A 12,427-nucleotide genomic window follows, 5' to 3' on the forward strand; every position below is an offset into this window, starting at 1 on the left:
CTATAACCCTATGAATTAAGTAGTATAACCTTGATTCTGCAGATGAAGAAACTGAGACACAAGGAAATTAAATGATTCCTAGTTAAAGTATAAGAATTTTTCCCTCTAGAATTTCAAAGTTGGCAGGAACCTTCTCTCTGACCACCCCCATCTCTCTCTTCCCCAGCTCCCATTTCCTGCCCTCTTTTTTCTTGTAAAAAAACTCTTACTTTCTGTCTTAGTAACAACTCTAAGGCAGAAGGTAAGGGCTAGCAAATGGGATTAAGTGATTTGCCTGCAGTTGCAAAGCCAGGAAGTGTCTGAAACCAAGTACGAAGCAAGCTCTTCCAACTTCAGGTCTGGCACTATCCACTGTTACCACCTATCCACTCCCTGTCCTGCATCTTGAATATGCCAAGATAATCTCTGTTCACTGCTTTTGCTCCCACTCCCCAAATAGGTTTCTCGGCTTTCTCATGGCAGAGATAACACCCCCTTTCTCCTTCCTGTCTTCCCAAAAGCACCTAATCCTGGACCTAGGCCTAGAACTCTCCTCAATCCAATTGAATAAGCATTAATTAAGTATGGACTCTCCACACAAAAAAGGGAAACCAGCCCTTGGCCTCGAGAAGCTTCCACTCATGATAATGGGGCCTTCTCACCCGCACACAGAAGCACAGAGGAAGCTGTGGGAAGGAGGGCAATTACACCGACAAATGAGAGGTTGGCAAGGAGTTGGGGTGTCTCAAGAGCTGATCCTTGAAGGGAATCTAGGGATCCCGAGAGGTGGAGAAAGGAGAACTTCCCTGGCACGGGGGCTACAAGATGGCACGTTAAGCACGCAGGCCACTGTGGCGGGGACCTGGGTTATGTGAACAACAATCACATGAAGTAAGTGTGGAAAGGATGAGCCAGGCAGTAAAAAGCATGAAACACCACAGGAGGAGTTTGTACCTTCCTCCAGACTCGAGCTCCAGGAGGGCAGGGGCTGCGCCTTACTGATAACTGCCCTCCTTCTCTGTCTGCCCACCAGCTCTTGGACAGAACAAGTCTGGCCCAATCAATCTGGGTCATTTCTCTGGCCTCTTGCAGAGCCCGCCACCAGGGGGCACCAAGCCCCTACGTATGAGCCTCCTGCGGGCTCAGGGCAGCTGGGCACCCCCCATTCTTTCTCAACATGTGCCCATCCAGTAGCCTGCCGCTCAGAGGCCGCATGTGCCTACTCCAAGGGAAACAGCGCTTCTCCCCAACAGACTGACCACTTTCCTTCCCCCCATCCTGGGGGTGTGAAGCTCCCCCATTCTACACTCTTGAGGCTGCCAGAGTCTCAGAGTTCCCACAAGATGGAATCCAGTCTTGGCCCCCCCTTAACACCCCAGCTTTGTAAGGGGTGTGACAGGCCCAACTCAATCCTCTGAACTTTGGCCAGAGACCCCTTTCCTCTGCTCTCTCCTTTGTGCCAGTCCCTAAAAGCCAGGGCTTCCCCCTCTGGAGAGAGGCTCGCACCTCCCTCTCAGCAACTCAACATTCACCTCTGCACTAGACTGCCGGCAAAGTTGGACTCTCAGAGGCGATGGCCTGGCCCGCAGAATCCACAGAAGTCCCCCAGAGCCCTGCGGCTCTGACCGCCAGAAGCTCCCTGAAGGAAAACAAGGCCCCCGGCTACCAGCGCTAACCCCCCCAAGGGCAATCCAACTTCAGCCTCGCTTTGGAAAAGGGCACATCCATTCCCCAGCCCTGCCCAAAGGGTCTATGTTCTCTGGGCTTCCACTCCTTCATGAGCCTTACGTGAGCGGCAGAAGGCAAAGGGCAGAATTGGGCAAAGGGAAGTTTGAGAGCCAGAGCCATCCTGAACCTCGGGGTGACGCTGAGCAAGAGCTCACCGGCTGCTGCTGACTGTTCAGGCCCAGTGAAACGCTCCATTTCAAAGACAAAGCCGTCTTTGGGGGCCATGTAAGCCCTTACTCCTAACCTGCACCAAAGAATTGGACCCCTAGGCTTCCCTAGGGTTTTGTTTCAATTTAGTCAACCTGATGAAAAATTTATTATTCTTTTTGAACTTGAACCTTTACCTTCCATTTTAGAGTCATTATTGTGTATTGGTTTCAAGGCATTAGAGAAGTAAAGACTAGGCACTGGGGATTAGGTGACTTGCCCAGGGTCACACAGCTAGGAAGTATCTAATATCAAATTTGAACCCAGGACCCCCTGTCTTTAGGCCTGGCTCTCAATTCACTGAGCCACCCAGCTGACCCTAATAAAAATATTTATTAAGTACCAATTATGTAGTCAACACTAATCCCCTGCCCCCAAATCCTGGGTGATTTGCTTGGCTATTGTCTAGTATCAATTCCCAAGCCCTATAGCACCCCAGTGCCATCTAAGCTCAGTTCCTCCATCCCAGAAACTCACTTACCTCATGAAGTCATTGTACTCCATCCAGAAGACCCCCTCACTGCTGCCATGGGGCATTAGTTCATGGCGCAGGTGCCCAGGCCAGTGAGGCCACTCATCTGACCAGTTGCCGTTCCAGGAGAATCGTCCCCAAGGGTTCCGAAGTCGGAGGAGCCTACAGCAGTCAGTGTGACAGATGAGTCCTGCTGGGTTGTTTGTTACCCACCTGAGAAACTTGGCCCCTGGCAGCAGGCCTTGAAAAGCTATCATCAGTTATTAAAGTCTGGGCTCTAGAGACAGACTACTTCCAAGAAAGCATTTGTACCCTCTGGGCTACAGGACAGTTGCATGGTGAGCTCCTCTCTCCCTCCCTGCTCCTTGGTGATATAATTTGGGATGCCTTCAGTACCCCAAAAGTTCTAGCCCCTGCAGGCACTCTCTGGAAGCTTACGTTCCAAGGTTTTGTCATCTTTCCCCAGGAGGCAGAGTAGGGGTCCCCTTATGTGCTCACCTGAAGCCCTGGACATCCCGGACATCCAGAATGGAGTAGGCATGGCGGGGACGTAGGCCCATGCTCTCGTAGGCTGCATCGTCCACCTTCATGTTGCCTCCGCCACAAGAAGCACCCATAAGGAACCTATAAGCAGGGACACAGCACAGCCCATGCTGACGGGGCAGTGCCAGATTCAGCCAGGGCAGGGCAGCTGAGAGTGCTAAGTCCCCTGCCTCACTGCTGCCTTTTGGGGAATAGATGGAACTACAGAGCCTTGGACCAAATGCTCTCTTGTCCCCTAAGCGGGAATTGCTCCACCTTCCCCCAACCTCCAGAAGGCACCAAAAAGGCTTTCTGAAGCAGTAACGCTTCACAAGAGGTATCCATTTGCATAGTAATCTCAAGACTGAGAAAGTATTCTGTGGTCTGTGGGTGGCATTTGTTAGGGCACAAGTTCCAAAAAAATGCAACCTAGATATTTAATACACACTCCTCTAATCTATGAGTCAAACAGGGCATGGGAATAGCTGGCATTTTCCCATCGTTCTTAGATGATTTTCCAAGTTTCATTGTTAACCTCCAAATACTTTCCAGAATAGAGCCTGCTAGGCCCCTCAACGCAGGGGTAGAAGGATTCTCAGGAATCTTTTCATTCACCAGCCTCCAACTTGGGGACCACCACAGAAGTGTGCCCCAAAGATTCCCAGAGAGGCATCATTGTTCAGGTTCCTTATTCTCAATCCAGAAGTAAGCACTGGTTATATTGTAGCTATAAAGCTAGTTTTGTGTCCAGGACATTCCCCAAGGGTAGACAATTCCAAATTCAAGCCTGGTTAGGAAGGGCATAAAGTAAGAAAGACAAGAAAGAAAAGGCAGGAGTGATGGTATTTAAGCAGAAGAGTCCTACCAGATCAATCTCCCTGACTCTGTGTAGACTGGTCCAAATACCTGTCCCTGAAAACCCGCAATACTTCAACAAAGGCTAGTTATTTCCTTCTCATTTTACAGCCAAAGAAAGTAAAATGCTGAAGACACTATGTAATTTGTTTTAGATAACACAGCAAACATTTCAGGAGGATCAGAAATCCAGTTTTCAACCCTTTTCTAAGCGGCAGGAAGGGCTGTATTCTCCCAGGACATCTCTAGCAAGAAGGCAGAGATTACTCCCCTCCACATGTTGCAGATGGCGGAACTGAGGCCTTGAGGGACAGAAGAACTGGTCCCCTACATATCACTGGAAGGAAAGGGAACTAAATCTAACTCAACTGTTGCCACTCCCTGACAAAGTAGGCAGCGACCTCCACCAGGTACCTACTAAAATAGGTGGATGCCTGCCCAAAGGCAGTCTCTCTTGTTATGGGAATGTACGATTCTGTTCTTCCCTTTCTGCTTTCTGCAAACTCATCATGTGGCAGCTTTCTGCATTTTATCTTGAGATTTCACAGCCTGGAGTGGATATAAAGATGACAAAATCCTCACTATTCCTTGGAAGAGAAGCCACTCGGAGGAGGGGAGAAGTCCTATTACTTCCTGTTGAGGCTATCATATGACAGGCATCAGCCTATGTCCTGGCAAAGTCCTGGGTCCGCAGTCCCCAGCAAGACATCAGACTTCTATTTCGGGGGGGAGACGGGACACACCATCGATGGTTTAAAGCAGGGCCAGTTTCTCTGCCTCCCACCCCAACTCTAGGGGTTTGACCCAGCTCACACTCAGGTGGGAGGATGATCCTCTAGCTGGGGAAGCCCCCGTTTTGACTCCTGGGTCTGTACTGCTGGTTCTTTATAAAATGTCCCCTTGATCTGTTCCTTCACTATAGTGGGAAATGTATGATTAATGTGGCAAGAGCGCAAATCAAGCAAAGTAACTCTTAAAACACATTTGGTCCAAGGGGCATCTTGCCAAGGCTCCTAAAATGCCCGCCAAGACTGGATTTCCCGGTCTGGGAAGTGGCCACTCTCACTTCTCTTGTCCCATCTCAGAGTAGGGAGGGCCCACTGTCCTCGCGTCCCCTTTCCTCTCCTCCCCACTTTTCTGACTGCCGAGACCCAGCCCCTCCCACCTCTTCTTACCCAGCCTCCTTAGAACTCAGCATTTTGGCCCAGATGAGGTCAGTGTCAATGGGCTCCTCCCGGGGGTTAGTGGAGCTGACCTGCAGCATCAGACTCTCGCAGGGGGCACCAGTGAGGGTGGCTAGGCCTTCGATGGCACGCCCAGCCTGGAGGGCAAAGTACGAACCATGCAGCTTGGCCAGAGCCTTCTCCATGAGAGCAACCCACAGCTGTTTCCGCTGGGCCTGAATAGAAAGGTAAATGTGAAGACACCTTAATGGCATAGCAGAAGCTAACGTGCTGACTTCCCTCCATCAAACATGCTCTCCTCATCGCAAAGAATCCACCCAAATGGGCAGCCAGACTCCCACTCCTTAACTCACAGAGTTACATTCATCTGCTCTTTCTGTTACATCCTGCTAGGGAGTGACAGGGCCCTCTTGGGGGTCCTTTGAGCTTCCTCCTGCTTAGTATCTTGACCTCAGAAGCTCTTTCTGCGTGTAGAAGCTCAGTGGACTGGCAGGAATAGGGAAGGGGCACTGACCTGAGAGAAGAGAAGGTACCCACACTCGTCACAGGGCAGCATGTCATCAACCAGCACTGTGGTCCACGTGCCATCCTTGCACAGCCGAACCTGGTATGCCCCTTCTGGACAGAGAGTACGGGTGATCATCACCCGCTCCACCAGCTCCGGGCGCTCAGCCAACACTGCCAGGGCACTGAGGAACCTGTCAAAAGGGGATGGCTCAAGCCAGATCACCCCTGAGCCACCACACCCTGTCCAGCTCACTCTCCTGTCCCTCAGACGAGATAAGGAACTCTCACTCTTCCAGTCTCAGGCATATACCACCTCCCCACCTTGAACCAGCTCTATCTTCAAGGGCAGGAGCACGTTCTGTCCAGTGTCTGAGCTGCTGGTGGGCAATAGAAGAAGGATGCTAGCAAGGGGGATCCCCCATTTCACTCTTGGGTCCAGAAGTTAATATTTTTGTGTAATGAACCCTCTGGCTGTCGTGTGAAACATATGGACCCCTACTCAGAATAAAGTTTTTTGTTTGTTTTTAAACCCTTACCTTCTGTCTTGGAATCAATACTGGGTATTGGTTCCAAGGTAGAAGAGTGGTAAGGGCTAGGCCATTGGGGTTCAGTGACTCACCCAGGGTCACACTTCTAGGAGTGTCTGAGATCAGATTTGAACCTAGGACCTCCCAACTCTAGGCCTGGCTCTCAATCCATGAAACCACCCAGCTGCCCCCAGAATAAGTTTTTTTTAAAAAGACATTCCTAACTAAAGGGTGTATTAAATTTCTATTAGAGGCTAGTGGAAAAGAGACAGAATTGTTTACCAACCAAATTTAGGGACCTCCTGAAATCTATTTATCCACAGATCCCCTGAGTTCATCATGGACCATAGGTTAAGAATCTCTTCCTCTTCATATTCAGGAGCCAACTGAACTCCAGAAACTATGGGAGCACACACAGTCATTCCAAACCAAGTCAGTGTCTCTGGGTCATTTTCAAGCAAGTCTTTAGGGGTGAGAGGATGACAAGCTCTAGGAAAGAATGCCTCCCAGTTTATAGACTAGAATCACACATGCCAGGAGCAGAAGGGATCCTGAAGACCATCCAATTCCCCTCCTTTTAAAGGCTGGAAAACCAAGACCTAAAGTAGTCAAATAACTTGCTTTAAAGTCCCATGATCAAGTTATTTGACTACTTTAGGACCAGAAGCCAGGTCTCCCAAATGCTCTACTCCATGCTTCTTCAAGATTAAGAAGCCGGCTCCTCTGTAGAGCAGCATGTTGTTGGGTGAGCTGAACAGGGGTCAGCTTACTGGGGAGTCGGCCATAACCTTCTTCAATGTAATTAGAAGAAGTGGATTCCTCATTCTGGAGTGCTAGTAGGAAGATCACTACCAGATTGGGAGCTCCCAGCTTTCCAGCCAAAGCTATCTTAATTTCGTGGCTTCTTTAACACTTTATAATTCACCTCACAGGATCATAGGCCCTGACAAATCTTGAGGCTAATGTAGCAAGAAAGATTTGTTTAGCCTCAAGTGGTGGAAAAGCTATCACTAACATCCTCTCCAATATTTAAGACTATCTGGGAATATGGTCCCTTACCAGCAGTTTCCTAGGAGTCCTTGCAGAATATCAGAGGGCCGGGGCGTCCGGAACACTGACCAACCAACTGTCTGTTCTTTGAAAATGCTACAGTTGATTTCATGAGGTCGTAACCACTGTTTTACCCGCTGTTGGACACTATCCCCTTCAGGGAAGCCCACAGACGCAGGACCAGGGGGGAAGCTATCATCCACGAAGTTCACTTTGTTCTGAGAAGAGAAAAAACAAAACAAAATCACAACTATACTCGGTGTGGCTGTATTGGGCACCAAAACCCTAAACAAGACCCGACATATGCTGGGAAAGAAAGCATCCCGTGGTAAACAGAACCTTGAATATATTTCTCCTATCGTCTAGGAATTATCTATGCCCTGGGATTTCAGGGGAGTGGGGTATAGCAGGGTGGAAGCAGGCGTTCCAGCTCAGAGCTGATGCATTTCCTGAGGAGGGTGCTAGGCCTCACCACCTGATAATCACTCAATAAAAATTTTTTGAATCAAAAAATGGCTGTCGGATGGTTTTAAAACAATAATCACTTGCATTTATATAGCTTTACAATTTCCATAGCAGTGTCATATCCAAAATTCCATCTAAGTACCACAATGCAATTATTATTTCTATTTTTTAAATGGGAACTAAGATGCAGAAGTGTTAAAATGACTTGCCTGAAGTTACACATAAAGTTAGTAATGCGTCTTTAGTATTCTTCCCCTTCCATCAGCCTAAAGGAATTGGTATTATACTACTTGCTAAGTTATCATCTCAGGTACAGAGTAATCCTGGAGACATTCCAGCAGGCCTTGCCCTAAAGTGTAATTTACCTTACATAGGGAAATTACATCTCCACTCCATAAAGTGAATATTGGTAGAGAAAAACTGAAATGTTTTGCCATTTTCCTTGACATTTCTTCCAGATATTTTCTTCTCTCAATCTATTAAACCACTCCCTCTCCTTACCCTTGCCTGCACCCCTCCCCACAGGCCTTATATTTCCCTGAAAAGATTGAGGTCATCCATTGAAAGCTCATTTTCCTCTTTAACTTTACACTTAAAATCACTTCTAGATCAACTGTAACTCTCCCCTTTTACTCCAAGTTCAGAGGGGTTCTCTTTGCAAATACCCAACTCCTCCACCTGTGCCCTTGTTTTGATACCCCTCCACTTCCTCCCTGGGCTGACAAGATCACAAACAGACAAATTCAATCAATCATCCGCTCTTTCATTAAGTTTCTTTTTCTTTTTCTAAAAACCCTGACTTTCTATCCTAGTAATAACTCTTAAGACAGAAGGGCAAAGGCTAGGTAATGGGGTTAAGTGACTTGCCTAGGGCTACATAGTGAGGAAGTGTCTGAGACCAGATATGAACCCAGGTCCTCCCAACTCCAGACCTGGTGCTCTATCTACTGCTCCATCTTAGCTGCCCCTCTTATTAAGTTTCAGTCTCTCACTTATCTGGTGGCTCCTTCCCTGCTGCTTACACACATGCTCCTAACTCCCTTATTCTTAACAAAACAAAATTCATTTGTTCTTACCATCTCTTTAAGTTATTGTCCTAGAAATCTTTCCTCCTTTCCACAATGCAAGAAATTGAAAAGGCAGCAGCAGTGGCGCTGAAGAGGAAGGTGCCTTATAAGATCTTTATCTAGGACAGACCTTCTAGAAACTGTATATACTCATTAACCTCATTTTCTTAATTTCCACAAACTTTTCAGTTCCTTGCAACCTGGCTTCCTACATCAAGAAATTAAAATTGCTCCCTCCAAGATTAAAAACCTATTGATGTTTCTTTCTGAGTCCTCCTCCTTCTTGACCTTCCTGAAGCATCTGACACTGCTGACTACTTCCTTTTCTTGGAATACTCTGTTCTTCCTGGTTTTTTACGACACTACTCTCTAGGTTCTTCTCCTATCTAAATGAACACTTCCTTTGGTCTCTTTGTTGGAATACGATCTATATTCCAACCCTCTAACTATGGATGTATCCTAATATTCTGCTTCAAGATATCTTCTGTTCCTTTTCTATATTTTCTGTTAGTTATTTCATCAGCTTCCAAGGGATCAATTATTATTATCATCTCTATGCAAATAACTCCTAGATCTATCTATATATCTATCTATCTAAATAGTACAAGTCTTTCTTGAACCTTAGTCCTATATATCACCAAATGCCTGATGGCTACCTCCAAATGATCTTCCATAGGCATTGCAACTTGTCCAAACGAAACTCATTTTCTGCCTTCCTCCTACACCCATGCTTTCCCCTCTTTCTAATTTCCCTATATTTGGTGAAAGCCTTCTCTTCATCAAGATTTTCAAACTTAAAGTCATCAACAATTCCCTCTCTCACTACCCACATCCAATCAATTCCCACATCATGTCAATTTTGGCTCTACAAAATCTCTCACATCTATCTCTTTCTTTCCACTGATATCCACCACCCTAGTTCAGGACCTCATCACCTCTCACCTAGACTATTATAATAGCTTCTCCTAAACCAGTCTCCCTACATCAGTTTCTCCTTTACCCAATTTATTCCTGGAGAACAGGTCACACTACATGTGAATTGCATTTAAGTGAGAGAGTTGCTTAGTCACCAGCCTCACCCTCTTCCCCAGTCAAAGACAATTGGTGATGGTTTGGGATACAGTTAATGACCTTGGCATCTTTGATGTCTGACCAAGTTCTAAGTGCTCCACAGAGCCTGCTTTAGTCACTTTCATGGCTGTTGGAACAAAGTATTCTCATCTACCCACTGTGCTGGGGAAAGTCTTCATGTGCTTGGGGCAGACAGTTCCCTAACTCACCAATGGTTTTGAGGCCCATTGGTTATCTTCAGCCTGGATTAGCCTGTCTCTGGAGGTAGTTTTACTGGGATGTGGCTGCTATACATGCTATAGCTTCTTGGAGCCACAAGCGAGAGTTGGTTGAACAGTAGACACCAAAGATGGACGAGCAGCTCTGAAAAGGGTTTGGCAAGTCTTCACAACAGAGGTACTAGTTCTCTTTGAACACCCCATATATAGCCCTTCCCCCAAAGAGAGTATAAGCTCTCTGAGGGCAGACTTTTAGCTGTCCTTGCAAAACCTCTCCTGAGTTGGAGGCACTACTCCAGGAGTGTTTCATGACTATGGAAATAACTGGTATTTGTCTGACCCCTAAGATTCTCAAAGTACTTTAAATACATTTGAACCCCTAAAACCCCATGAGGTAGACTTTATAGACATTATTAGCTCCCCCCTTAGAGTTGAGGAAATAGAGGCTCAGAGAATTTAAGGCATTTGCCTGAGTTAATAGAACTAATAAATGATGGAAGCACTGGGGGCAGAATGCAAGCACAAATCTACCCGCCCAGCATTCCATCCACTAATTAAGCCATTTGGCCTGCCTCTCGGTGCTATAGATTCTACTCCCCATCCTGCGTGCTAGCCGCCATGTGGAAAGCCTGGGTCAAAGAATGGAAGTCAGAAAGAGAAGTAGGGATGGGGACAGGGTCTGTGATTTCACAACACAGGGAATGCCTAATAAGTAAGTTCCCAGGGCAGGTCAGCAACTTTTCTGCAACCTGTTTTTTTTTTTAACCTTTACCTTCAGTCTTAGTAGCAATTCATAAACATAAAAGCTGCAAAGGCTAGGCAATCAGAGTTAAGTGCCTTGCCCAGGGTCATGCAACTAGGACATATTTGAGGTCACATTTGAATCCAGGCCAGGTCCCCCTGACTCCAGGCCTGGTGCTTTATCCACTGTGCTCCCTAGCTGCTCTAGCCTATAGTATTCAAAGGGTTGCCTAGAGCACTGTGAGGTTAAATGGCTTGCTTGGGTCACACAGCCAGTACCTGAGGTCTGACTTGAACCCTTGGTTTCTTAGATCTTTTGCTCTATCTATTATACTATACAATCATAAGATGGAAAGTTAGAATTTGGACACAAGGGATTGGATGAATCCAATTTGCAGCTGCAAATGTGTGACTCAAGGGGTGATCAGTACAAAGATGGGAGCCTGAAATCAAATGGCAGGGAGAGAAAGGAAGAGAATATTCCTGGGTGAAATCGAAATGAAAATTTCCAAATTTGTCACTTATAGGAATTGCTTTTATATTAACCATAGCCTAGTGGGGACACATCCTACTTTATTATACTGAGCTATGGGGACTCCAACAATAGGCTGCTTCCTACTGACAAGGAAGAAGGGATCCCTGGCCTCATCCCATACTACCCATTTGTCCCTAATCTGGCTTTCAAGAAGGCGCCAGGCTCAAAGAACTCAGGGTCATAGATTCAAAATCCTTAGAAGGATCTTTATAAGTAATTTCATATTCCTGGGCCTCCTCGCAAGGCCATACTTAAAAGAGATGAAAATGATTCTTGTTTTGTATAGATTTGCAGAGGGACTTCAAAACTTTCCTTTGGTCTTCGGCTCTAGCATCTACTAGTATCCTGACTCTGGGACAGTCTTCCCATTGCTGCCTCATGTTCTTCAAAGAGAGCTTTCTGAGATTACAGAGGTTGGCTGCTCCCTAGAGAGAGCTGATTCATAAAGTTAGAATAATACTCTCAGCATTTCTGAGTTTTCCCACATCCAGGGGAGGGGTGAAAGTTGAAGCACGGATGATGACTACTCCACAGGGAGAGGCAGACAAGAGTATAGAATTCTGGGCTTCAGGAGTCTGCCTTCCCTGGAGAATCAGGCCTAAACTCTAATCTTCCCTTAGTTAACCTGCTTCTTCAACCTTTAGTGCCAAGAACATAATCTAAGCACCTGAAGGCATGGAATGGAGAAAGGGGCAAAGTAAATTTTTCAGAGGTCATCTAATCTGTCCTTCAAATTTAGGGTAAAAGCCCACTCAAAATTTCCCCTCAAGCAAGCAGTCTTGCCTTGATCATTTCCTGGAAATGCCCCAACTTTCCTTGGGAATATATTCCAATGTCTCTCTCACAGCCTCTTCGTGACATTTCTAAGATCTAACTCTAATCTGTATTCTACTACAATTTTAACCATGTCCTCTTGTTCTGTCCTCAGGAGAGAAAAAAAAAGTTTGCTTATAAAAGTAGACACATTCAAACATTTACTTAAACTCACTGATTTGTAAGAGTTGTTAGGTGATGTCAGAGGTCATCTTAACCAAATAAGGAAGCCCCTCTAAAAAGTCTCCTGAAAGGAGACAAGAGATCATCTAGCCTCTCTTTGATTACCTCCAGAGACAGGGAACTCGCTTTTCTTCTGAGGCAGGCCATTCTATTTTTGGATATCACTCCAAGTTCTTCCTTATATCAAGCAGAAAACTGTTTTGTGTTCCTACCATGGCTTTAAGTTTTGTCCTCCAGGAGAAAGGACAAGTCTTATCCTTCTGCCAAATATGCAAACTACTTTGCAGGGCTGTCCCCATTCTC

General features: G+C 46.3%; 1 protein-coding gene across 6 annotated transcripts in view; it reads right to left on the reverse strand.

The window, feature by feature from the left end:
* CAPN15 (calpain 15) overlaps positions 1 to 12,427 on the reverse strand; it is a 118,214-nt gene that overhangs the window by 6,759 nt on the left and 99,028 nt on the right. For all 6 annotated transcript variants that reach the window (XM_056805754.1, XM_056805753.1, XM_056805751.1 and 3 more), the window contains 5 exons: positions 7,041 to 7,249; positions 5,462 to 5,645; positions 4,939 to 5,162; positions 2,885 to 3,010; positions 2,396 to 2,548 (listed from right to left, as the gene is read on the reverse strand). In XM_056805754.1, coding sequence (XP_056661732.1) covers positions 2,396 to 2,548; positions 2,885 to 3,010; positions 4,939 to 5,162; positions 5,462 to 5,645; positions 7,041 to 7,249 — 896 coding nt within the window. The remainder of the gene's footprint in view (positions 1 to 2,395; positions 2,549 to 2,884; positions 3,011 to 4,938; positions 5,163 to 5,461; positions 5,646 to 7,040; positions 7,250 to 12,427) is intronic.

This window comes from Monodelphis domestica, chromosome 7 (assembly GCF_027887165.1).
Source record: "Monodelphis domestica isolate mMonDom1 chromosome 7, mMonDom1.pri, whole genome shotgun sequence".
Taxonomy (NCBI): Eukaryota; Metazoa; Chordata; class Mammalia; order Didelphimorphia; family Didelphidae; genus Monodelphis; species Monodelphis domestica.